The sequence below is a fragment of the Notothenia coriiceps genome, unplaced genomic scaffold (assembly GCF_000735185.1).
Source record: "Notothenia coriiceps isolate Sejong01 unplaced genomic scaffold, NC01 NC01_scaffold00006742, whole genome shotgun sequence".
NCBI lineage: Eukaryota > Metazoa > Chordata > Actinopteri > Perciformes > Nototheniidae > Notothenia > Notothenia coriiceps.
In genome coordinates this window covers 10,001-32,500 of record NW_011339443.1, presented here as the reverse complement: position 1 = coordinate 32,500, position 22,500 = coordinate 10,001, and the positions used below count along the sequence as shown (strand labels likewise).

Sequence of the window (22,500 nt, the reverse complement as noted above, 5' to 3'; positions counted from 1 at the left end):
CAAATAATGCAAGTGAGATTTGTAATGCAGAGATGTTACCACGGTTTCATTACTTGAGTATTAGTACAAATTCTGTACAGTACTTCAGCTTCTTCTGTGTGTGTGTGTGTGTGTGTGTGTGTGTGTGTGTGTGTGTGTGTGTGTGTGTGTGTGTGTGTGTGTGTGTGTGTGTGACAGATAAGTAGAGATTTATTACATTACATACATATTGACATTTTTGCAACAATGCAAAACTCTCACCACTTCCACACTCTGACGCACACACACACACTCATACATGCATACACAGGTGTGCATGGAGTTGTGAGAGCCATTTGTTGAATGACGGGCTGTTTGGAGTCGAAGTGAGGGAGAGGTGGAGAGAGGTAGAAGTGGAGAAGGGAGGCAGAGGTGTGGAGGTGAAGACAAGCTGGACGTTCAGAGACAGACTGTCTTTGTGCCTGAGGCGCAGTGTGTGAATGCATGTGTGTGTGTGTGTGTGTGTGTGTGCGTGCGTGCGTGCATGCGCGCGTGCGTGTGCGTGTGTGTGTGTATGTGTGTGTGTGAAGGGGGTTGAGATAGATTCAGTGTTCTCTGCTCCCAGGTCCCAGCTGTGGTGTAATTGATTAAATGAATTAGTATGAAATATAGAATTAAACTCCATGAATAGGGTCACATGTTTTAGGCTTTTGTGTGTCCATGTAAGCGGATGTGTGATTAGAATGAAATATGAAATTAGTCATGATGAATAGCACCATATGCACTCGTGTAATTTAATTAACCAATCTGCTTTTTAGAGTGTTGGCATAAATGAAATCTCCACATAGTGTGCACCATCGAGCAGAGAGGTGATGGCAGGTTGGTCAGAGAAGGAGTTTTAAGAGTGAAAAATGCTGCTTGTTTATATCCTTCCCTAATATTTGATTTAGGATGCATAGCTCGTTGGCAAATTAAGGGAAAACAAGCATAAAATGCCTAAGAAATGTGTTTTGCCTCCGTGGCATCAATTGAGCTTCATTGATTGTTTCACTTCTACTGGAACATTAAGATATTCCCTACTCTGAACGTTATGATGATAGTGCTGGAGATGCTGTTAAACACATGAGCCTATTATATATACTCTGGAAAATATCCAGAGAATCAGGTCTGCACATTATCTGGAGTTTCCCTTTTACACATGTAGCACAGAACAGGAGATTGTCCGTTTCAGAATTGTTCACATTTATGGGGAATATTCAGTTTGCTTTTAGGGTATGTGGTGCCTGGGTTTAGCGTGCAGACAGCCCTTAACGACAGACATTTAAAAACGTATTATCTCTCCTATTGATCATTTTAATGGTGTCTTTGTGTAAACCACCTTTCTACCTCAACCTCAGACGTTTCTAGAAACTAACCCATTAAAATGCCCACATGCTTGCCCTTAATTCTCTAAATAAGAAGCAGCTAGACTTAGTACTAAGGAGCTGGCAGTGTAAAGTCCGTTTAGTGTCTTGTCGGACACACAGCTCCTCTGGGAAAATGTCAGGATAATTGATGTGTCCCAATGCATGTGTGTATGGGGCTTTAGATGTCACATTGCAATGAGATTTGGTGACTTGGAAACCATGATCTTTTTTGTGTTTTTTATTTAATAATGCATAGTAGATAAACAACAAAGATTTGAACCAGGGACTCTGTTTCTTGGTCAGCGCCTCAACCCCTAGAACACCAGTCTGTTCACAATAAATATTTTCCCTGTACATTTTAGGGAATGAAATATAAAACAATGCATATTCTCTGTTCCTAGTTTTAATCTGAAAGAAGCTTAAAACTATTGGAAATAGATAAGTAGTGAGGTAGAAAGTATAATATTTGCCTCGAAGGTTTAAAAATATCGAAGCATCCGCATTTGTTAGATTCTACATGAATTTATTCAGCTTTTTCCTTTTTTTGCCACCTGTCTGTTTGTTTACCTCCTTCATGAATACTGTAAAAATACAAACTATAAACACACTGAACCAATACACTACAAAACAGCATCTGACAGGATTTGGTGACTCACCGACACACATCCTTATGAGTGGAATCAGAAGCTTCTGGCACAAACAGGAAGCTGATATAATCTAATATCAGGGCCTGTTTGAGTAGCATACATCATCTCCTCTGGCCACACTTAGTTTCAAATCATCATGAGCTAATGACTGTATGTGTTTATTTTACCGACACAATCAGTGGGAACACAACCATGACCAAACGCATGGCCGGCAGTAAAGTGAGTGTACTGTTATTGAGTCATGAGTGAAACTATCCGGCTATGACACACCGCACATAAAATATCAGCCACAGAGAAGCTCTGTTTGCCGCACAGCAGTCACAGTGACTCACACACATATATTCACACATATGCACATACTGTACACATGCAAACAAGTTAAGCCGGGGTGGCACACACACGTGCACACCTTCAACACACTCACTCTCTTATAAAAGCTGAACATTCATTAAAAAGAACAAACACACCCTAGATATGCACACTTAAATGTGTCTAAAATTTGAGAAGCTTTCTTTGAAGTCTGTCCAACTCCATAACCTTTTGTTGGAATGATCAATTTAAATCAGGGTTTTTAAATCTTTGCAATACATAGTTGCATTTTAACAGCTTGCAGAGAGCGGGAATTTATTCATTTGTGAGTTAGGTTGAGAAAACAAGACAAATAGCAAAGGTACGGCCTGTTTTGCATTTATAACTGTGTATGCAGTGTCTTGTCATTATCGCCTGGGGGTGTTTACATTGTCTGCTCACCTTCTGCACTTTTGTTTTTTTGACTGTGTGGATTTATGACTGTTACAGTTTGAACGGTTTGGTGTGCGTGGGATATGTCTCGGCTGTTTTGTGTCACAGAGGTGCTCCCTTCACTTTGTGTTCTGGTTTGTTTCTAATATCTGTTGTGCAATTTTTGCCAATAAAGTCAAAGTTATGCAAATGTGTCTAAGCTAAATCCAAGGAGGATAGGTTGGGTCTGAACTCCTTCAAACTGCCACATAATTATTTTGAAGCCCTAGACTGAGGGTTTAATAAGAAAAGATAAGACAAGCAATCAAGCTAGCCACTCTGTAGTGTATACCAACCAATGAATACAATTTCTCACACAACATTTGCAGCTCATTTGGTCAAGCAGATTAAAATCACAGCACTTAGGGAAAACCCGTCCTGCATTTATAAACAGTATGAAAAGTTACCCTTCATCGTTAATTGTTCATATTATGGTGTAACTTTCATTTGAGAAGGTTTTGAAAAGTAGTTTCAAGATCAAAGTCTGCGTGCATCTGAAATAAAATCAAAAAAGTTATTTGATTTACACTTAAACAATACGTTTTAAAGCTTGTTTTTGTAGAAAAGTTATATATTCACAATGATTGAATTACATTTCACCAGAAACTCTTAAAAACAATATGATTATGCATCTGGACATACAACTGGATTATTGTGTCTTGGATACGATATTCTTTTTTTTATCATTTCAGATTCATGACTGTGTGTGTTTTATCTGTCGTGGTCACTACATTATAACAACTATTACAGCTTGTAAAACTGATTTAAATATCCACCTCTCACCGCACCCTTTTGTCTATAAGCCCTCCCTTTTCATGCAAATGTTTTCTTTTGTTATTCAGGTTGACATAATATCATTATCATTATGATGATGGTTGTTATTATTATTATTATAATTGATAATGGTAGGCTGTTATATTGGTATTTAGTAGGAAAGCATATGGTATTGTAGAAGCTCTGGTTTATGTTGATGAGCTCTCACTTTGCCACATAAAGGACCTTGACCGTAGCATTAGCCTACATTGGAAACCCGTTATTCTACACAGTGATTTCATGGCACCTTACCAACGTTTTACAACTTCTTCATTCGTTTTGTAGACAGACCTCTTTCTAAGAGTGAGTGTGTGTGGGAGAGAGAGAGAGAGAGAGAGAGAGAGAGAGAGAGAGAGAGAGAGAGAGAGTGAGTGGTGGTAGGCGGGTTTTCCGCCAGCAGGGTTTGGTTGATTCTCTATTGATTTGTTGGAGGGGCAGAGGAGGAGGAGGAGGAGAAAGTGAAAGGGGAGGAGTGGATGAGAAACCCCGGCCTGGTGAGGAAGAGTGATGTGATTGTGCGTGTTTGGGACGAGAGGAGAGCACAGAGTGATCTCAATCCTGGCGAAAGTCCGACCGTGAAGGGAGCGCACTTAAATCACGTGGGTGTGTTGGGTTAGTGCCGGGCAAAAAGTAAAACTATCCTCGGAGTGACTTCTCTTGCACTTTGATTTCTTCCTGCCTTTCGACCCCCTCCGCCCTGCATTCCGCGGAGCAGCTGTGTTTTAATGCGCACCCGAGGAGGAGAGGAAGGAGAGAAGAGTGAGGCAGAAGAGTCAGAAGAGGCAGAAGTAGAAGTAGAAGTGAGAAGGCCTGGACACCACCCCTCCTCGCCTTTCGGAAGACTGTCCACTCTCCCCTCCTGGCCCTGCATGGACGGGGATGGGGAGAGCCGGATGCTGTTGCCGCGGGGCTGAGCGCCTCGTCTCCGCGTCTCTGGTGCGCCGCTTCCGGCCACTGCTGCTGCTGATCATCGCTGTCTGCTGCGGTGCTCAACTAGGTAACTAATTGCACTCTATCACTGCAACAAATAGTGTGTCTCTCGCTCGTGGTCGCAGCTAATCTGTCATTTCCTGCACTTTGTTCTCCAGTTTCACACTATAACCACAGTAAAATCATGTTTTTTTCTCTGTCTGTTGCATTAAGTCTTGATTAGAGATACTTTATTAGTTATTATGCGTGTGTAATCCATGCGGAGCTGATCTTTGTGCTGGGCCCAGGGCTGCCTGACAATGGCTCTCTCTCCAGCGGCAGTGCAGCAGTCTGAGCACGGATCGAGTTTCCCCTTCTCTCTCCTGGGCCGTCATTCTCCTGTCTGCCCCTTAATGGCTCATGGAGGAGGGGAAGAGAAGGGAAGATAGGGTGGCTATCTCTCCTCATGTCCATATAGCAGATCACAGTTTATACTCAGAGCAATATCAAACAAACCAGGATCCATTTAAAGTGTACATCTGATGATCATATAAAGTTAGGATTAGGGCTAAACTGTTGTAAATAAGACTTCATATATTGGGAAATACAGTTAATGTTCAATTGCATGGTGCACATTAATATAATGCGGCATATGATAGCATTGAAGTGAACGGCACTGCGTTTGAATCTGTGGTTGTTTGTTTTCTAATAATCACCAAAAGCAGAAAATCACACCTCACAATCTTATCCACATGCTGGACAGGAGAAAGAAAAAACAGAAGAATTTCACAAAAGAAGAGTGTGTTCCCTGAAAGTTTACAAGGTGTTTGTTAGGGCTACTGATACTTAAACATAAAATGACTCATTCTTTGTGGCAACAGACTCCATGATTTACTAACCAACTATTTACCACATTGTCTTTTGGTTTCAAATTCATCATCGCAGAGGCATGTTTAATATATAAATCAGTATAATGTCATCTATCAAATAAACAGCTCTTTTTGGGTGTGTGTGTTGCTGTGTGTGCAGGGGGTCGGCTGCTGTGGCGGCTGTCTGTTGAGCAGTCACACCTCCAGTAATTAGTTTAACACGGCTCAGCCAGCGGGACAAAACCGCCTCTGCACGAAGCCTGGTGGGAACACAGAGACCCACTTCGCATTAAAGACCCCTATGGCACCTTCTGCTACACATCCGTCACCGGGAAAGAATGTGTATTATTGAGTCTGTTGTTTTATTTGTTATAACTTGTGTACATATCAAGATATTTTGACATATTTTACTCCAGCCGTCGGTCCATGTCTGTAGTTTTTGACTATTGTTTGCCTCATGCTTGTCAGGTCGAGAAAGAGAAAGAGAGCATGCTGTAGTGAGCTCCTGTAATGCTTTGTATCTTTTAGCTTTGAGGGATGTTTGTGTGATTTGAGCTCAGTGTGTGTGAGAGAGAGAAAGAGAGAGAGAGTACACACAACAAGGTGATCAATAAGCACTTCACAAGCCATTCCCTCAGTTGAGAGATGATCCCAGCAGATCCTTCTCTGATTTACGGAGATCAGAGAATTTTGAGAACATCAAACAGGGAGAGAGAATCGCTAAACTGAGCCGGAGAGATTCGGCTGCTGGATCTTTTGACCTCTGTCTGATGGTAGAGAGGCGGCCTCAGGATGTGTGGGAGAGAGAGAGAGCAGGGAATCAGACAGAGAGGGCTGAGGGCGAGAAAAGCATAGGGCTGTATCATAACAGTACCGATGGTAGGGAAGGATTTAAGAAACAAATCTGACAGCAAATGAGGCTTGAGAGAAAATAGGAGACCTGGTAGAGGGGGAAGGAGTGAAAAAGACAGGTTAATATTGTGGTGGGAGAGGTGTGGGCACTGCTGGCTGTTTTATTGTGTCTATATTAGATACTCACCCCAGGGGATGAAATAAACCAAGCCGGCATGTGTTGAACGACTCTCCTGCATCAGCTCCTCACAGGAGGAGATCTTCACACTCTTCTTTACAATATCTTCAAATCAATTCTGTATTCATCTCATCTTTCCACAAATTGCACTTTTATATGCATAGATTGGATTTTCTTTCTTGAAATTACAGCTATGCAGGCTTAGACAGGACGCTTAAGAGGACGGCTTCACAGGAGAGAGATTAATGGAAAAAATGGTGCTTCATATTAATAATCAGCATGTGGAAATCATCTCTCCTTGCTAGATGTATACCCAGGCAGGCAAAAGTGCAGGGTCAGCTGCTGTGAAACTCCAGTAGATGCTTGTCATCAGAGAGGTTTCAACCTTTATATAAGTCAGCGGTTTGAACCCGAGTCCTTCAGTTACAGTGTCGACTGTCTGCTACGTCACCCTGCTGGGAAAATATCAGTGAATGAGTGCTTTTGTGTGTTTTTAGAGCAGCTCATGATTCTGATACCCCTTCGAAAGAGAATAAACCCACTCTGATTAGATTGGGAGCGGTATTTAGGTACTGCTAGGCAGATAGGAAGGAAAAAAGGAGGCTGTTGGTGCGCTAGTCAAAGACACAATGTGTCCTCAGTACTCAGACCGTCTGTACAGTGGTGGTCGGCATGGACGGCAGCCTGTGTGTGTGTGTGTGTGTGTGTGTGTGTGTGTGTGTGTGTGTGTGTGTGTGTGTGTGTGTGTGTGTGTGTTTCTGTGGGTTTCTGTGGGTTGCTGTCAGTATTTAACATGCAGGAGAGAGATTCTGAAGCGTGGTGCGAGTGGGGGTCCTACCTGCACCTTCATTTCTAAAACTCAGAGCACTGCTGCCCCCAAATGGTGGCGCCCAACTCTGCCATGCCCTGAAATCAAATAAATGTACAAAGGAAAGCTGGAATGTGCTGTTTGCTTGTGAGTTGATGTGTTACTGGTTGTGAGGTGCTGGTGTCACAAAGAAAATTGTAGATATCAGTAAACACCATGCACTTTCTGTTTCTTTTTTTATTTGGTCGACCATTAGGAGATCATACCACCATCTGAAGATCACAGACTGTGTACGTTTAACGGAAGCATAAGCAGCATTCTTTCTAAGAAAGCTATTTGTGTGTGTGTATGTGTGTGTGTATCTGAGTGTGTGTGTGTACAGCTGCCCATACACTGCAGAGCCTCTCTCTGGCCTAATCTAATAGTAGCACGCTGTGACTGATGCATTAGGTCTGGTCTCTAATCTCTCCCTCGCTCCTACTCCCTCTCTCTCTGATGATCTATGATATAAAAGGAAAGTTTGACCCCTGTTTTATTCGAAAATATAGCAACCGATAAAACATCAGGAACAATTTCAGACCATGACATTTGTTTCTAATGTGTATACATGGGCAGAATAAAGTCATTAGGATACATTTACTGTTTTCAGCCTACTATGGTGTTCAAAGCTGTAAACAAACACTAAAGTAAAAGCTTTATCTTATGAAGGTACATTTCTGGCTTTGTATTTTATTTGGAAAAGCAGGATCTTAAATACAATGCCCTCTACAAATAATTAATCAAAACCTTTCCCACAGCCTTGACATTATTATTATGAGCGTTTCAAACTAATGGTAGCAGGTTTGTGTACATAGCACACCTTGACGTGTCTTGCTCGCTCCTTCTTTAATACTGTATGTGTTATGTGCTCCTTGTCTTTATGAGCTGTATTATCTCACTCCTTGTGGGAAAATGTTCTTTATCTTTTCTCTCCGGCTGCTCTTTGGTTTATTACACTTCAGATTTATTACACTCCAGAGCGGCACTACTGATTCATCAAGATTTTTTACCAGCGCAGGGTTCTTTTTTTCAATTTTATTAGGTTGCATTGTTACCGACCGGTAGCATTGTGTGTTTTTAAGTTCAAAGTAACCTTAGTTTCCTTCTATGTGCACATTTCTAGTTAAATCCACCTCTGAGTTTAGTACATACCCACATTATCAGACTTGTGGTTGTTGTAGAGAGGGCTGGGTGATATGGTGAACATATAAAATCACAATATTTTAAATCAGCTACCTTAATATCATTATTGCAATGATATTATAGGGTAGACCTTTATTCTTTCAAAATCTTATTTGATAAGATTTTTTTTTATAAATTATCAGTAATTTATCTAATGACTTAATTAGTGAATGGACATTATAGAACAGCTGGAACAGTCCTGTTGGTTCAGAGAATTGTATAACTTTCTGTAAATCAGCATATAACACCAGAAAAAAACATTTATTACGATATTAAAACAAATGAGTATATATATCAATATATTGCCCACCCTAATTGTAGCTGCTCCTCTGGTTATATTACTGCAATCTGTACTATCTATCACTTTGATAACAATCCCTCCGCTCTTTGCCCTCTCCAGGTCAGTGCCAGGTGGCCACCCCTCATTGCCATATCCAGAAGTGCAACACCGACTTTGTGTCCCTGACCTCCCACCTGTCTCCGGCAGTGGATGGCATTCACACTGAGTTCTGCAAGGCTTTACGTTCATACTCGGCCTGCACCCAGAAGACAGCCAAGTCCTGCCGGGGGGACCTCATCTTCCACGCGGCCATGCTGGGCATCTCCGACCTCATGAGCCAGAGGAACTGCTCCAGAGACGGGCCCACGTCCTCCACGCGCCCTGAGGTCCAACACGAGCCCTGCAACTACCACAGTCGCACCCAGCACGCACACACACACTCCCACACACACGCCCACGGCCATGTCCACACTCGGCCTGTCTACCTGTTCTGCGGGCTGTTCGGGGACCCACACCTGAGGACGTTTAAGGACAGCTTCCAGACATGCAAGGTGCAGGGGGCGTGGCCTCTAATCGACAACGACTATCTGTCAGTACAGGTCACTAATGTCCCCGTGGTACCTGGCTCCAGCGCCACAGCAACCAATAAGGTGAGAAGATATATTTTTAAGAGGGCAAACAAAGCGAAACAGGCTTTTGGGGTCTAATTTGTTTGTATTAAGACTGAAAGAGTATATTAAGTAAGAGCAGCTGGTCTAATGGAGGTAATTGTGTCGGTAAGAGGGACACATTTTTTCAATAATGACCTTTTAAGTTGCTTTTCTCTGCTTTAGAGTAAATCGTACCAATGTGAGGCTGGAAAATACACTTGCTCTCCCTGCTCTACTTTTCTCTCTCTTTCTGTCTCAATGTCTCTCGCTTCCTTAGACTCAAGAGGTGTGAGGCATACAGCCCGATCTTGTGACTATCTCTTGTGACTGAGGCAGTGTTGGAAACTTAGTTAACTTGGTTTATGGCTGCATATAGCCTGACCTCTAATAACATGGAATGAGATGTGTGAAAGGACCCACTGTTTACCCATGTGTGTGTTTTCAAGTATTTGTGTGTGTGTCTCATAAGTGCCACTCCTTGCACTCAGCTTAAAGCACTATGCGTGTTAAGAGTCCTTATCCCTTTATGACAAAAAGACACTCACAAACACGCACACGCACAGCTAAATGGATGGCGAGCCACACAAGGTGATCTTTGTGGTGTTAAAGAAGCTATGTAGATATTTCCCCGATGATCTATCCTCTCTAGCTTAGTCGATAGCTTTAATTATTAAAACACATACACACCCATGCATACACTTAGTCATGCACACATTGACATAAAACACACACACACATACACACACACACACACACACACACACACACACACACACACACACACACACACACACACACACACACACACACACACACACACACACACACACATTAAGCAAATAGTAGGGTTGCTACACTGTAGAACTGAAGGTTTGACCTTGTGTCAGTGGTGGGGCAAGTTATTAGTCACGATTATTAGGGACACACACCCTCTCCCTTCCCTCACACACACACACACACACACACACACACACACACACACACACACACACACACACACACACACACACACACACACACACACACACACACACACTCACACACATTAACAGCCCTCCAGGCCTAATGGCCTGCCAGGCCTCATTCCTCACGGCTGTCATGTGAACAAAGCCGCCATTCACCGGAACTATGATGCTAGTGCTAACCGTAATGCTCACACCACACCCTGTACCCACCACTGGCTCTACTTACCACTGAGCCGTGTGTGCGTGCGTGTGTGTGTGTGTGTGTGTGTGTGTGCGTGTGTGTGTGTGTGTGTGTGTGTGTGTGTGTGTGTGTGTGTGTGTGTGTGTGTGTGTGTGTGTGTGTGTGTGTGTGTGTGTGTGTGTGTGTGTGTGTGTGTGTGTGTGTGTGTGTGTGTGTGTGTGTGTGTGTGTGTGTGTGTGTGTGTGTGTTTGCATGTGTCAGCATGTTTGCATAGCTGTGTCAAATTACAACTTGTTAAAAAGTAATTTAGTAATTTATCAAATGTAGGTTGATGAGAGTCAATAACCTGTGTAACGGGTGAATGTTAATATTTGTGTGCGTGTTTGTGCCTGTGATTGTGTGCGGGTATGAGACAGACAGAGAGAGAAGTACCTTTTACCTTATCTCTAGTCATCTTTTCCAATTATTCTGGTACTTTTTCTTGATTAATTGATTAATGGTTCAAATGCGTAAATGAAAGACATTCATTTAGATGATAAATCAGTTATAAAAGTAGTTGGTGATTAGTTTCTGTCGATTAACTAAGCAATTAATTAGGGCTGCAACTGCTGATTGTGAATGTCAAACAAAGATATGTTATACAAGCAAAAGTAGCAAATCCCCAGGGTTAATAGTTGCCAATTAATTTATTTTCAATTATATAATCAAATAATTGACTAATCTTTGCAGCTCAACATCTCATCTTCATATTGTTTCCTACCTATGCTCCATATATCTGGAACAAAGTACTAGAATACTGCAGGTCTGCTGAAACTCTTACTTCTTTCAAATTCAGACTGAAGACTTTTTTTTTGCCGCCACCTTGTAATAAATCAAATAACTATTCATATCTGCACAATAACTTTTATTCTTGTAATTAATACCTGTCTTACTCTATTGTAGCTTTTTATTCTCCTTGCTTTTAAATGACTGTTTTTAAATGTATTTATACACCATACCTTAATTTTTTAATGTTTTTTTTCTGTAAAGCACTTTGAATTGCCTCTTATTGAGATGTGCTATATGAGCAAACTTGAATTGCCTTGCCTATTGTCTCATCTCCTTACTGTAGTTGTGTTTGTCCTAAATGAATTGACTTGTGAACTCTATATCATTCATTGAACCAACTTGAAACTAAAATATGTCTGACTGACCTGATGCTCCTCTCTCTGTCTCTATAGATCACCATCATCTTCAAGCCCTATGAGGGGTGCACAGACCAGAGGGTCTACCAGGCCGTCACAGACAACCTCCCGGCTGCATTTGATGATGGTACGGTGAGCAGTGGAGAGCCCATCCACATGTCTGTCGGTACAAAAGGTGCCACTGGGAAGGTGCGGGCGCTGTGGATCTCTGAGCGCAGCCCAGGGCACCATGTGGAGCTGCACGCCGGCTACATCGGTGTGACTGTGATCGTGCGCCAGCTGGGCCGCTACCTCACCATGGCAGTGCGGATCCCGGAGGAGCTGGCTCAGGCCTATGACTCCACCCAGGACCTGCAGCTCTGCCTGAACGGCTGCCCCGGGGGAGAGCGCATCGACAAGGCGGGGCACCTCCCCCTGCCCCTCTCCCCTCCGCCGCTCGGCCTGCAGCTACGCCGACCCAGCTACTCCTCACAGACACAAGCATCCCCCTACGGTGCCGCGCAGGTTTTTAATGTGGAGGGGGCCAAGCAACGCTGCAGGGAGCAGCTCGAGGTGCAGGACATTTACTTCCACTCCTGTGTGTTTGATCTCCTCACCACCGGGGATGCTAACTTCACAGTGGCGGCGTACAGCGCCCAGAAGGACATGGAGAGTCTCCACCCTCATCAGGATAAATGGAGGATCTACCCCCGCGATTCGGCCCACTCCACCTTACACTCTGATTCTCAACATATCAAACAACTGGCTGTGCTCTTTCTGTGTTTCCTGAGTGTGGCGATGTGAGAGCAAAGCAGGAAGTTTGTGTATGTGTGTGCACTAGAGAGATTTTGGGAAGTTTTTAGCTAAGGCACTGATACTGAGCACTGACGCCTCTCTCATGTAAAGAGGAAACAGCTGGACGGTTACTGAGAACTCAAGCTTTTGGCCAAAAAATACTGGCAACACTAACTTGGCATACCTGGCAGAGTCAGCCTACTGGGCAGTAACTCAAGAGTTGTGATGATGGCTTTCACAATCTGTATTTATCTTTGAATAAGACGCCTGACAATGACACAAACATGTGTGGGTGAATAGAGTGTGTGGATATACACTCCAAACTGTAAATAGCTTGTCTTCAGTGCACAGTGTAATGGCGTAGAGTTGTTTTTGTGTCATTTGTTGTGATTATTCTTTGATACCTCAGACAGAGGATGTTTGTTTTAAACAGAAGCACTTTATTTTGTTTTATTCCTATAAATCCACATCAGTGTTTTTTCCTCTCTCTCTCTTGCTGTCCTCCACCAATCCTCAATGGCTCAAGTTTTGGAGACCATCTGTAATATACATTTTTGATCATTTCAAAGTAAGTCTTTTAAATTCAAGGAGCTGCCATTTTATTGATATCCATCATTCTTCCAGTAGGTGATTTGACTCAGCATCTCATTTTAATGCGAGTCGGTCAATGTGAGTTGTTCTCTATTGAATGTATTATGAATATTGTCACAGCAAATTCCATCAGTACAATTCTGTTGCCGTTTGAATTTGTGGTTTTTCCTCAGTCCTGATTTCAAATATCTGGAGTGTGTGTGTGTGAAAGTGTGTGTGAAAGTGTGTGTGAGTGTGCCTGTGTTGTTTTTTACCAGTTGGTGACATGCTTGGATGTGCTTGTTTTATTCCCACCATTTTGACAAAAGGCTGTGACAATAGGGGCTCATGTATGTTGCGCTTTGTATCTTTGTTGTGTTAATTTGAGCCAAAGACAGATATTGTATGTTTATGTACAAAGGAGATCATAGCTCACCACCAAACCAGCACCGTTATCTTTGTCACACTCTTCTTTTTTTAAAGTTGCTACTGTAGATTGTTTTTGATGAGCTGATCCTTCCTGGGATAAGTGTAACATACTGGAGTGTAGAAAAATCCCTGCAAACCACACTCTCTGCTGAGACATGTGCTTCAGCAGTGTGTAGTGGAAAATGTATGCCATTTCAAACCTGATAGAAATGTCCCTTAACACTATGAGACTCATTATGAGCCTTTTTATCCTGTAACATTTGTATAATGATGCCCTAAATGGTTGGCAATAATCAGCTTAATCTCAGTTCTTGGCAATGTAATCTCTTACATTGCGTGTGAGTGTCAGTTTGGTGAAGAGCGACTGGTCAGTGTTGAAATACTTAACTTATTTATGAACGTAGTGTCCTGTAGAGGAAGTTAAGCTCCATATTCTTGCTGTTGGATAATAATTTAAAAAAATGTCAGATGTGATTGTACTGCCACTTAGTGGTGCTCTGTTGCTATGTCAGTGTGTTACTTACGGCGCTCAAAAAACAAAAAAAACATGGAGAAAAAAACTGTGTGCAAGTGTTTTATTTCAAAAACAATAAAGTCAAAATGGTTCAAGTTTACTTCCTGTTTATTAACGTCACAATTGACCAGAACATAAAAAAACAAAACAAGATGCTCATTTGTTTGTTCAAAACGTTAATGTTTCCCCTACATCTTTCATAGTATTTTAGGCATTCAAGGAATTCAGGAATAAAGATCAGTGAGAACACAAAAAGATCTTCTTACAAACATAAACACACACACAAACACACACACATATAACAGCATGTGCACTAACCCATCTGTCTGAGGTTACGCTTTGATCAGATACCAAGATCAGCCTCACAAACAAGATCTGTGCTCAACTGCCACAGTTTGCAACACCTGCGATGTCAATGAGAAAGAGCGCCACAAAAGATTTGTAGAATTTGAGACCTGCTACTTCCCATTTAATCCAAGAGATTCCCATCCAAAACTCAGTGTAAACCAAAAGTGGGCTATTCTCAACTTCTTCCAATGCAGAAATCCTCACTTTGCCGACTTCAGACAAGAAATACTTCCCTTTCTGGGTTAGGTTTCTTTTCAAGGTCACTTGATTTTAACGAAGCTCTCCATTTCAATCATCTGAAAGGTTAAATACATTGAACAGTTACATACAATGTTAGTTAAAACACATTACACACTATAGGACCACACTATGAATGTGAGTGGAAACCTCTTACCACTTAATAACAGCATAAATGGTCATCAAAGTGTTGAAGACGATGATCTTCATGAAAATCAGCCTCAGAACCAAGACTACCACTGTATTAGTCCACAGACCAACATCTGTAGAAAAAAACCACACACCAACATAACAAACAACATCTGTATGACCCAGAAGGTTTCTTTTTTTAATGAGTGGCAAAACTTTACCTTCTGTTTCTTCACGTTCATAGCAGGTGTTGTCTTTGTGATCTAAAATTATACAAAAGAATTACCTATTTAAATAAAAAAGTAGCTTTTATTTGTGAGTAGAAATTACACACAGTGTAGTCCTACCTGATGAGTGGTGTCTCCTGGGGACTTTTGGGTGACGTCTGTGACTCGCAGAGCAGCTGTACGATGGCCAGTCACCGGTCGCCACAGTGATGATTGCCACAGCGCTGTTTCCACGATGCTTCCTGTTAACAGCCATGCTGTATGGGGAGCTGGATACCTGGCCTTCTGATGGTGACCTCCAGCTGACCTCTAGGTGCCCTCTCCTGAAGTCGCTCACCATACAGACCAGCAGGGTCCAGCCCAACCTCTCCCCTGACAGGTGGACCGGAGGGGCCAGAGATGCCAGCACATCACACTTTACTCCTCCTTGAAGATGACATACATGAAGAGGATATTAGAATGAAAAAAAGATCTTGGTTGGTGACTATCCGACTGAAGGTGATGCCTTGGTTCAAACACAACAAGGCAATGATGTAGAAAAAGTGTATAAAATAATTGTAGATATGCTGCAATTTGTTTAAACAAACAACAAACAACTTTGCTGTTTTCTCATGGGAACAGAATTTCAAGGACATCAATATAACATTATTACACATCTTAAAGTTATTTTTGTGCTGAAATCTTAAAAACCTCCAAAAAACGTTGTGATTTTATGATGTAACTCTAGCAGAAGGTACCCTAATACAAAATACTAAGAATATTGTCAAAAGCTCTTTGTTGCAAATTTGTAATTTTTGCTTTATAAATAATATTGACTTCAATTTACTCTATCTGAAACAGCCATTAATTAAGTTCAAACACTGCAGTTTTCTTTAAATGTACAGAAAGACAAAAGTAAAACTAACTCAGAGAAGTTGATATTTTGGATATTTCTGATCTTCACTAAATAGTGATGTAGAATATTCTTGCCCATTGGCTAAAAAATATTCCCTTTTCATAATATAAAATTATAAAAGTATTAAAATGTGAGAACCCTTACCTGTCCACAAATAGATGATAGGAAGGTAATATAAACCGTTGGATGGCTCAGTCATGTCTCTGTTAGCTTTAGTGGCTTCAGTGACTGCTGTCTTGTGTGTGTGAGTGTTTGTGTGTGCACTGTGTGTATATGTGTGACTGTGTGAAATGGGGGCATGCCGTTTGGCTTTGCCAGGAGCATTGCATTATGGGGATTGACATGTCACATTGTTTGGACCTCATGCTAACAATGAAACCCCCCCCACCCTAACACGAGGCACAGGGGGAACAGTTTGTGCTTATTGTTGTGAGCTCTTTTTACACAATGTGGGCTTTAACTGGTTAAAACGTTAAAACTGAGGACCGTAATGTGGAGTCAATGAAGAGTCCTTTCATCTACTGGAAACACCTGCCTTCGACTGTTGAGGTAAGAAAGGATGATCCTATCAACACACCCAGATTATTATTAACACCTGCACACAAACACGCACGCACGCGCACGCGCACACACACATGGAACTCATAAGAGAAAGTGAAACTCAACAGCAGGAAATGCAGGGGAGGATGATGAAGCAAAAATAAACGAGGTAAAGCTCTTTTGACAATTGCTATTTGATTACTGCTAAGACATTTCAAATTTAGTACTTTGAATGTGAGCAATACTTTACTAACTGTGACTTTATAACAATATTTGAGACTAATTTAAGTTTATGTTGTGAATTACATCTTCCTCACCATCTCTGCATGGTGCAGCACAGCTACTGTGAGTAGCCTGGTTTGAACTGCAGTTATGCTGCTGCAGCTGTTGTCCCCACACAGTTATAGCTGTGTCCTCAGCCAGTTTTGTCCCATGGAAAATCATGTGGTTTGATTGTCACATGTTTGAGTCTCGTTCAGATCGAGTTGTGTTGTTGTTATGGCCTAGCTCAGTTTGCTTATTAACAAACCTCTCAACAGAATGCAGAAGCCCTTTGTAATATAAAAACATTTGCCTCGTAGGTTGATATATTTTTTCTGCATTGCAAGCTACACTGTATGAATAGGTTTGTAGGCAGATACATTATTTGAAGGTTTGGATAACAACTTAACAGTGGCAGTTATGTATGGTCCAAGTTTGAAAGTGATGAGGAAATTACTTTTGAAACCATAACCATACATACCATACAACTGGCTGAAGGAGGCAAGAAAGAACATTGGTATAATCGTTTCATTTAAATATATATGTGATGTATTTTTAATCCTGCTCAAATGTCTTTCAGGTTTCAGAGAAAACGTCCTGGTATTTTTGATTCAGCAGTATTCTGATAGTATGACATCTGGACATCATCCCGGCAGACATTCAACACTCAACCTATATGCCCCAGTTCAATATTTACTTTTAGCATTTCACACAACCCTTTTTTTTATTTGAAAGACTTGGTTGAAGGACATTTCATCTACGATGGCCTTGTTGGGGCTATTAGTTCTCTCTCTATTCCATGTGTCTCTGGTTGGTTCACACACAAGTTCTAAACACGCACCAAGTCCTCCTCAACCCGCAGGGGAACAGTCTCCTGAAGGATCGGATAACCTCTCGTTCCCTTGGAGCCGTCTTCGTCTGCCAAGGTGCCCTTCATGCTTTTTTTTTATAACAGCCCCATCTAAGACATAAGTACATTTTCAAGGATCATTGAATTAACAAGTGTATCTTTATCTCAGGTACATCATTCCTCTTCACTACGACCTCCACCTGCACCCCAATCTCACTAGTCTCAGTTTCACTGGCACAGTGCAGATCCAGATTGACGTCCAGAACAACACAAACTGGGTCGTGTTACACAGCAAGGGTTTGAAGATTTCAAAGGCCACGATATTGGACCAGAACCTCACTCATCTGTCTGATAAGGTAATGGTAAAAGCAGAGTTAATATTATTACAGTTTATTTGTTCTTGTTACCATTGAATAACACATATTTTCAACTGTCTATCTCCTCTTGTTCTAGGTTCTTCCAGTTCTTCATCACCCTTCCCATGAGCAGATTGGCATTTTCTCTCCCAGGGTGCTCAGCAGTGGGCGAAAGTACTTTCTGTGCATTGAGTTTGGGGCAGAACTTGCAGAAGGCTTCTATGGCTTCTATAAGAGCACCTACAGAACCAGCACAGGAGAGACAAGGTAAGAGATGATTCACAGCAAGCTTAGTAAAATATTCAATAGTCTGTTGTCTATATACAAAAACTATCCTCTGATTTCCAGAACCTTAGCTTCAACTCACTTTGAGCCCACAAGTGCCCGGATGGCATTCCCTTGTTTTGATGAGCCAAACTTCAAAGCCAATTTCACCGTTCGGATCAAGAGGAATCCAGAGTTTATCTCCCTGTCCAACATGCCTATAGTGAGTGCTGCCTGTATGCTAGGTGTCACACATGTTTACATATGTTTAAGAAATGGCTACAATATGTGATTTGTGTATTTCAGGTCAAGACAGTTGAAGTAGGCGATGGCCTGCTTGAGGACCAGTTTGATGTCAGTGTAAAGATGAGCACGTACCTCGTAGCTTTTGTCGTCTGTGACTTCAAATCTGTCACGGCAACAACATCCTCTGGGGTGCAGGTGTGGTCTCCCCAACGATATTTGATTTCCTTCATTTCTCGCCAACAATATTTCTCTCTCAAGGACACTCTAATTGCTTTTTCATGCACTGTTGTGTATCTGTAGGTGTCCATCTATGCCTCCCCTGAGAAGTGGCAGCAAACTAGCTACGCCCTGGAGGTTGCTGTCAAAATGCTAGATTTCTATGATGAATATTTCAATATCCACTATCCTCTTCCCAAGCAAGGTACTCTATTTATTTTTGTCACTACTTTTTACATAATGTGACATTTGCTTCTCTTTACCCTGCCACTCTCTGCTCCCTGAGCTGTGTTTTTCCTCTCTCAGATCTGATAGCCATCCCAGATTTCGAGTCTGGTGCGATGGAGAACTGGGGTCTGACCACCTACAGAGAGACCAGCCTTCTCTATGATCCTCTCACATCCTCCATTTCTGATAAACTCTGGATCACTATGGTGATTGGCCATGAGCTCGCCCATCAGGTGAGAGTGTGACATTGTGTCTGGACTCTGGTGACAGGATTACATATTTGTTAAGCTTCAGTAGTAATCTTACTGATTTTGCATGCAGTGGTTTGGTAACTTGGTGACCATGGAGTGGTGGAACGACATCTGGCTGAATGAAGGATTTGCGCGATACATGGAGTATATTTCAGTGGAGGCCACTTACCCTGACCTCAAAGTGGTATGTGCTTTGTTTAATCTGAGAATCAACATAAATGATTAATAGTGGCAGATTAATATTAAGCCTAGAAGAGAGCACTTATTAACATGTTTTGTGTGCAATTTTGCAGGAGGAATATCTTCTGCACACCTGTTTTGCAGCAGTTGGCAGCGATTCTTTGAACTCCTCTCGGCCAATATCCAGCCCAGCAGAGAACCCCACTCAGATCAACCAGATGTTTGACACGGCCTCCTATGACAAAGTAAGCTTTCATTCTCATTCAGTCCCAAAGACAACATTCAACTGATAATGGCAATTCATTATGAGTATAATCTGTTGAAATGTTTTACCCACAGAATCAAAGATATATAAAAACACTTCTGATTGGCCTGGTTTGAAATTACTGCATAACTATTGCTCTCTTTATGAATATTGTAACTCCATTCAAACTGTGTTGAAATCAACCTACAGGTACAATATAACATTTTCTGGCCTGATTAAAATACCTTTTCTTTCCCACCAGGGAGCATGTGTCCTGCACATGCTGCGACACTTCCTGACAGATGATGTGTTCCAGCGGGGGATCGTGCGATACCTCCGCAAATACAGCTACAAAAATGCACTCAACCAGGACCTGTGGGACAGCCTAGCCAATGTACAAACACAATTTACATACATACATATAAGTCTTTTGACTTCTTGTAAAGCAATTAACTAATCTTTTTAGTATTTTCCATATATTAGATATCTGGTATATTTATTAACTAACTTAAGATTTCATAATGGATGCTGTATTGTTTTTAAATGTAGATATTTCCATACCTTTCAGACAGCAGTGACTGTTCATTCATTATGGCATAAATCAACTGCTGATACTTGAAAGTTTCTCAAAGTAGGGTATCAATCAAAATGAAAATGATGTCTGTTTTTAGAGTATTATGTTCTCTTTTACCAGTAATGTAAATCATTTAAAAAGAATACACCACTGAGACATGGTGTACATTGTGATAGATTACAAATCTCACACAAATTAAGTCTCAAAGTTAGTTGTATTGAATGACATCGATCACAAATTTAATTGAACAGCTGCCTAAAATAAATGTTCATGTATTATGGTAAGGTGCAATGCAGGGTATTTATTGGTTGTTTTCCAGACATGCTCCGAGGAGGACTTCATCTCAGGAAAACACTGTTACAGCAGCAGCCAAGCCTCCAAGAATGCAGTGAGTAAACATAACAAACCTTACTGACCTTTTTTTCATGGGTTTTCCTCAAGTACCTTTTAAAAGATTTCGATCTGACCTTGTGCCATGGTGCGGTCGCACGTGTTGTCTCCTTCAGTACCTGTTTGCAGGGGAACACCTGGACCTGACAGCCATGATGAACACTTGGATTCTGCAGAAAGGTATTCCTCTGGTAACCGTTACTAGGAAGGGGCCCCATCTGCTGCTCAGACAGGACAGGTTCCTGAGGACAGTGCTGCCTTCTGATCCTCTCTGGTCCTCTGTGCAAAAGGGGTGAGCATGCACATGCACTTTCAAAGTTTCTAAAACTATTTTAATTTGGTATTACCCAGTAAAACCTTTAAGTTGACCTGATGATACAATAAAACTCTATTTTCCTGTAGTTTCCTTTGGCACATCCCTTTGACATACAAGACGGATGCTTCAAACACCATCCACAGACACCTGATGACCACACAAACAGGTAAAGAGCGAATGTGTTAAATATAAATCATGTATAATATCACTTTTGCTTTGACATTATAGTGTTTTTTTATTCTATTATTCTGTTTATTTCTCATTTAGACAGTATACACATTGGAGAGGAAGTCAGCTGGGTGAAAGTCAACACTGACATGACAGGCTATTATGTGGTTCATTACGAGGATGGTGGCTGGGACAAGATGACAAAACTACTGAGACAAAACCACACCGCTCTGAGCTACAAAGACAGGACTCAATTAATACACAACGCTTTTCAATTGGTCACGTAAGCATCTATGTGTTCTTGTGGGTTTGTGTTAGACCAACACAGACAGTCAAAAAAACAGCCTAAATGATCCCTCCTGAAATCTAACATTTTGAAATATTCTTGCATGTCTCCAAAGGGCAGGTCACCTGTCGCTCGATAAAGGCTTAGACCTGATTGGTTACCTGCAATTGGAGACACACAACGTGCCTCTCCTCCAAGGACTGGGCTCTCTGCAGGCCTTTTACCATATGATTGAGAAAAGGAATGAGATTGATGTCACACGCAAGCTGCGGGTAAGAAGACTACACAATGAGGGTGATATACTATATATGCAAATGTTGGCATTAAAAGCAGTTTATTTTCATGGTTAATGCTTTCTTTTTACGTGTACAGATGCACATCCTGCGATTTTTCCGTGCTGTCATTGACCAGCAGACGTGGAGCGACGGGGGCTCTGTGTCCGAGCGACGGCTGAGGTCAGAGCTCCTGTCACTGGCCTGTCACCTGGATGACCCTCCCTGTCTGGAGCGGGCCCGTCAGAGCTTCAAAGACTGGCTGCAGTCCAAGGGTACACTCAAGTATGTCTGCCGAAATTATATTTTTTACACTCATCATTATAAGTCACCAACCTCTGATATCATTCAAATAAACAGCAGCTATGGCCTGTGTGCGGCTGGGCTATTTAATGTTGTATTTCATCATGTCTCTAATGTGCACGTCTCTGCTTGTGTTTACCATAGCCTGCCAACCGATGTGGCAGAGACAGTGTTTTCAGTCGGAGCTCAGGAGGACCACGGCTGGGCTTCACTCTTACACACATACAACATCTCTTCGTCTGCAGCACTGAAAGGCAAAATCCTGTTTGCCTTAACCTGCAGCAGAGACACAAACAAACTACACAGGTACATCTTCTCTCTTTTTCATTTTTTACACAGTGTATGCTGCCACCATGTGGCAAACATAGGGTATTACATCCCAGTGCTGCAGCCAACAGAAATCTAATATTTATTCTGTTGTCCTTGTCAGAGTTAGATGATAGATAATGTGACGCTAATAGAGCATGTTATATTCTGTGTGTGTCTATTTTTCAGATTGCTGGAGTTGGGTCTTGAAGGGAAGGTGATTCGATCCCAGGATCTTTCCTCTCTCATTTTCATGGTGGCCAGAAACCCACAGGGAAATCGCCTCGCCTGGAACTTTGTCAAAAAGAACTGGGACACATTGGTTCAGAGGTTAGTGCAACATAAGACATTGTGACAATACAGATAAGATCATAAAAACCTTATGAATAAATAAAAATGCATTTTCCTTACTACTACTACTACTA

At 41.8% G+C, this 22,500-nt stretch overlaps 2 protein-coding genes across 3 annotated transcripts in view; both read left to right on the top strand.

Moving 5' to 3' along the window:
- The first annotated feature begins 4,054 nt into the window (after positions 1–4,054).
- rgmb (repulsive guidance molecule BMP co-receptor b) lies at positions 4,055–14,022 on the top strand. The gene is made up of 3 exons (XM_010769236.1): positions 4,055–4,601; positions 8,842–9,371; positions 11,738–14,022. Exons 1-3 carry the CDS (start codon positions 4,484–4,486, stop codon positions 12,482–12,484), a joined length of 1,395 nt encoding a protein of 464 aa, XP_010767538.1. The 5' UTR covers positions 4,055–4,483; the 3' UTR covers positions 12,485–14,022.
- A 2,180-nt stretch (positions 14,023–16,202) lies between these two features.
- erap2 (endoplasmic reticulum aminopeptidase 2) overlaps positions 16,203–22,500 on the top strand; it is a 7,572-nt gene continuing 1,274 nt past the window's right edge. Inside the window, exons 1-19 of one of the 2 annotated variants that reach the window (XM_010769235.1) lie at positions 16,203–16,373; positions 17,206–17,551; positions 17,645–17,831; positions 17,929–18,098; positions 18,180–18,318; positions 18,402–18,536; positions 18,642–18,762; positions 18,864–19,018; positions 19,107–19,220; positions 19,330–19,461; positions 19,723–19,854; positions 20,354–20,422; positions 20,541–20,716; positions 20,827–20,906; positions 21,008–21,191; positions 21,310–21,466; positions 21,567–21,751; positions 21,914–22,075; positions 22,265–22,405. In XM_010769235.1, the coding sequence (XP_010767537.1) occupies positions 17,388–17,551; positions 17,645–17,831; positions 17,929–18,098; positions 18,180–18,318; positions 18,402–18,536; positions 18,642–18,762; positions 18,864–19,018; positions 19,107–19,220; positions 19,330–19,461; positions 19,723–19,854; positions 20,354–20,422; positions 20,541–20,716; positions 20,827–20,906; positions 21,008–21,191; positions 21,310–21,466; positions 21,567–21,751; positions 21,914–22,075; positions 22,265–22,405 (2,603 nt within the window). In that variant the 5' untranslated portion in view covers positions 16,203–16,373; positions 17,206–17,387. Of the gene's footprint in view, positions 16,374–16,472; positions 16,534–17,205; positions 17,552–17,644; positions 17,832–17,928; positions 18,099–18,179; positions 18,319–18,401; positions 18,537–18,641; positions 18,763–18,863; positions 19,019–19,106; positions 19,221–19,329; positions 19,462–19,722; positions 19,855–20,353; positions 20,423–20,540; positions 20,717–20,826; positions 20,907–21,007; positions 21,192–21,309; positions 21,467–21,566; positions 21,752–21,913; positions 22,076–22,264; positions 22,406–22,500 lie in introns of those variants that run through there. The other variant, XM_010769234.1, reaches the window with a different exon arrangement.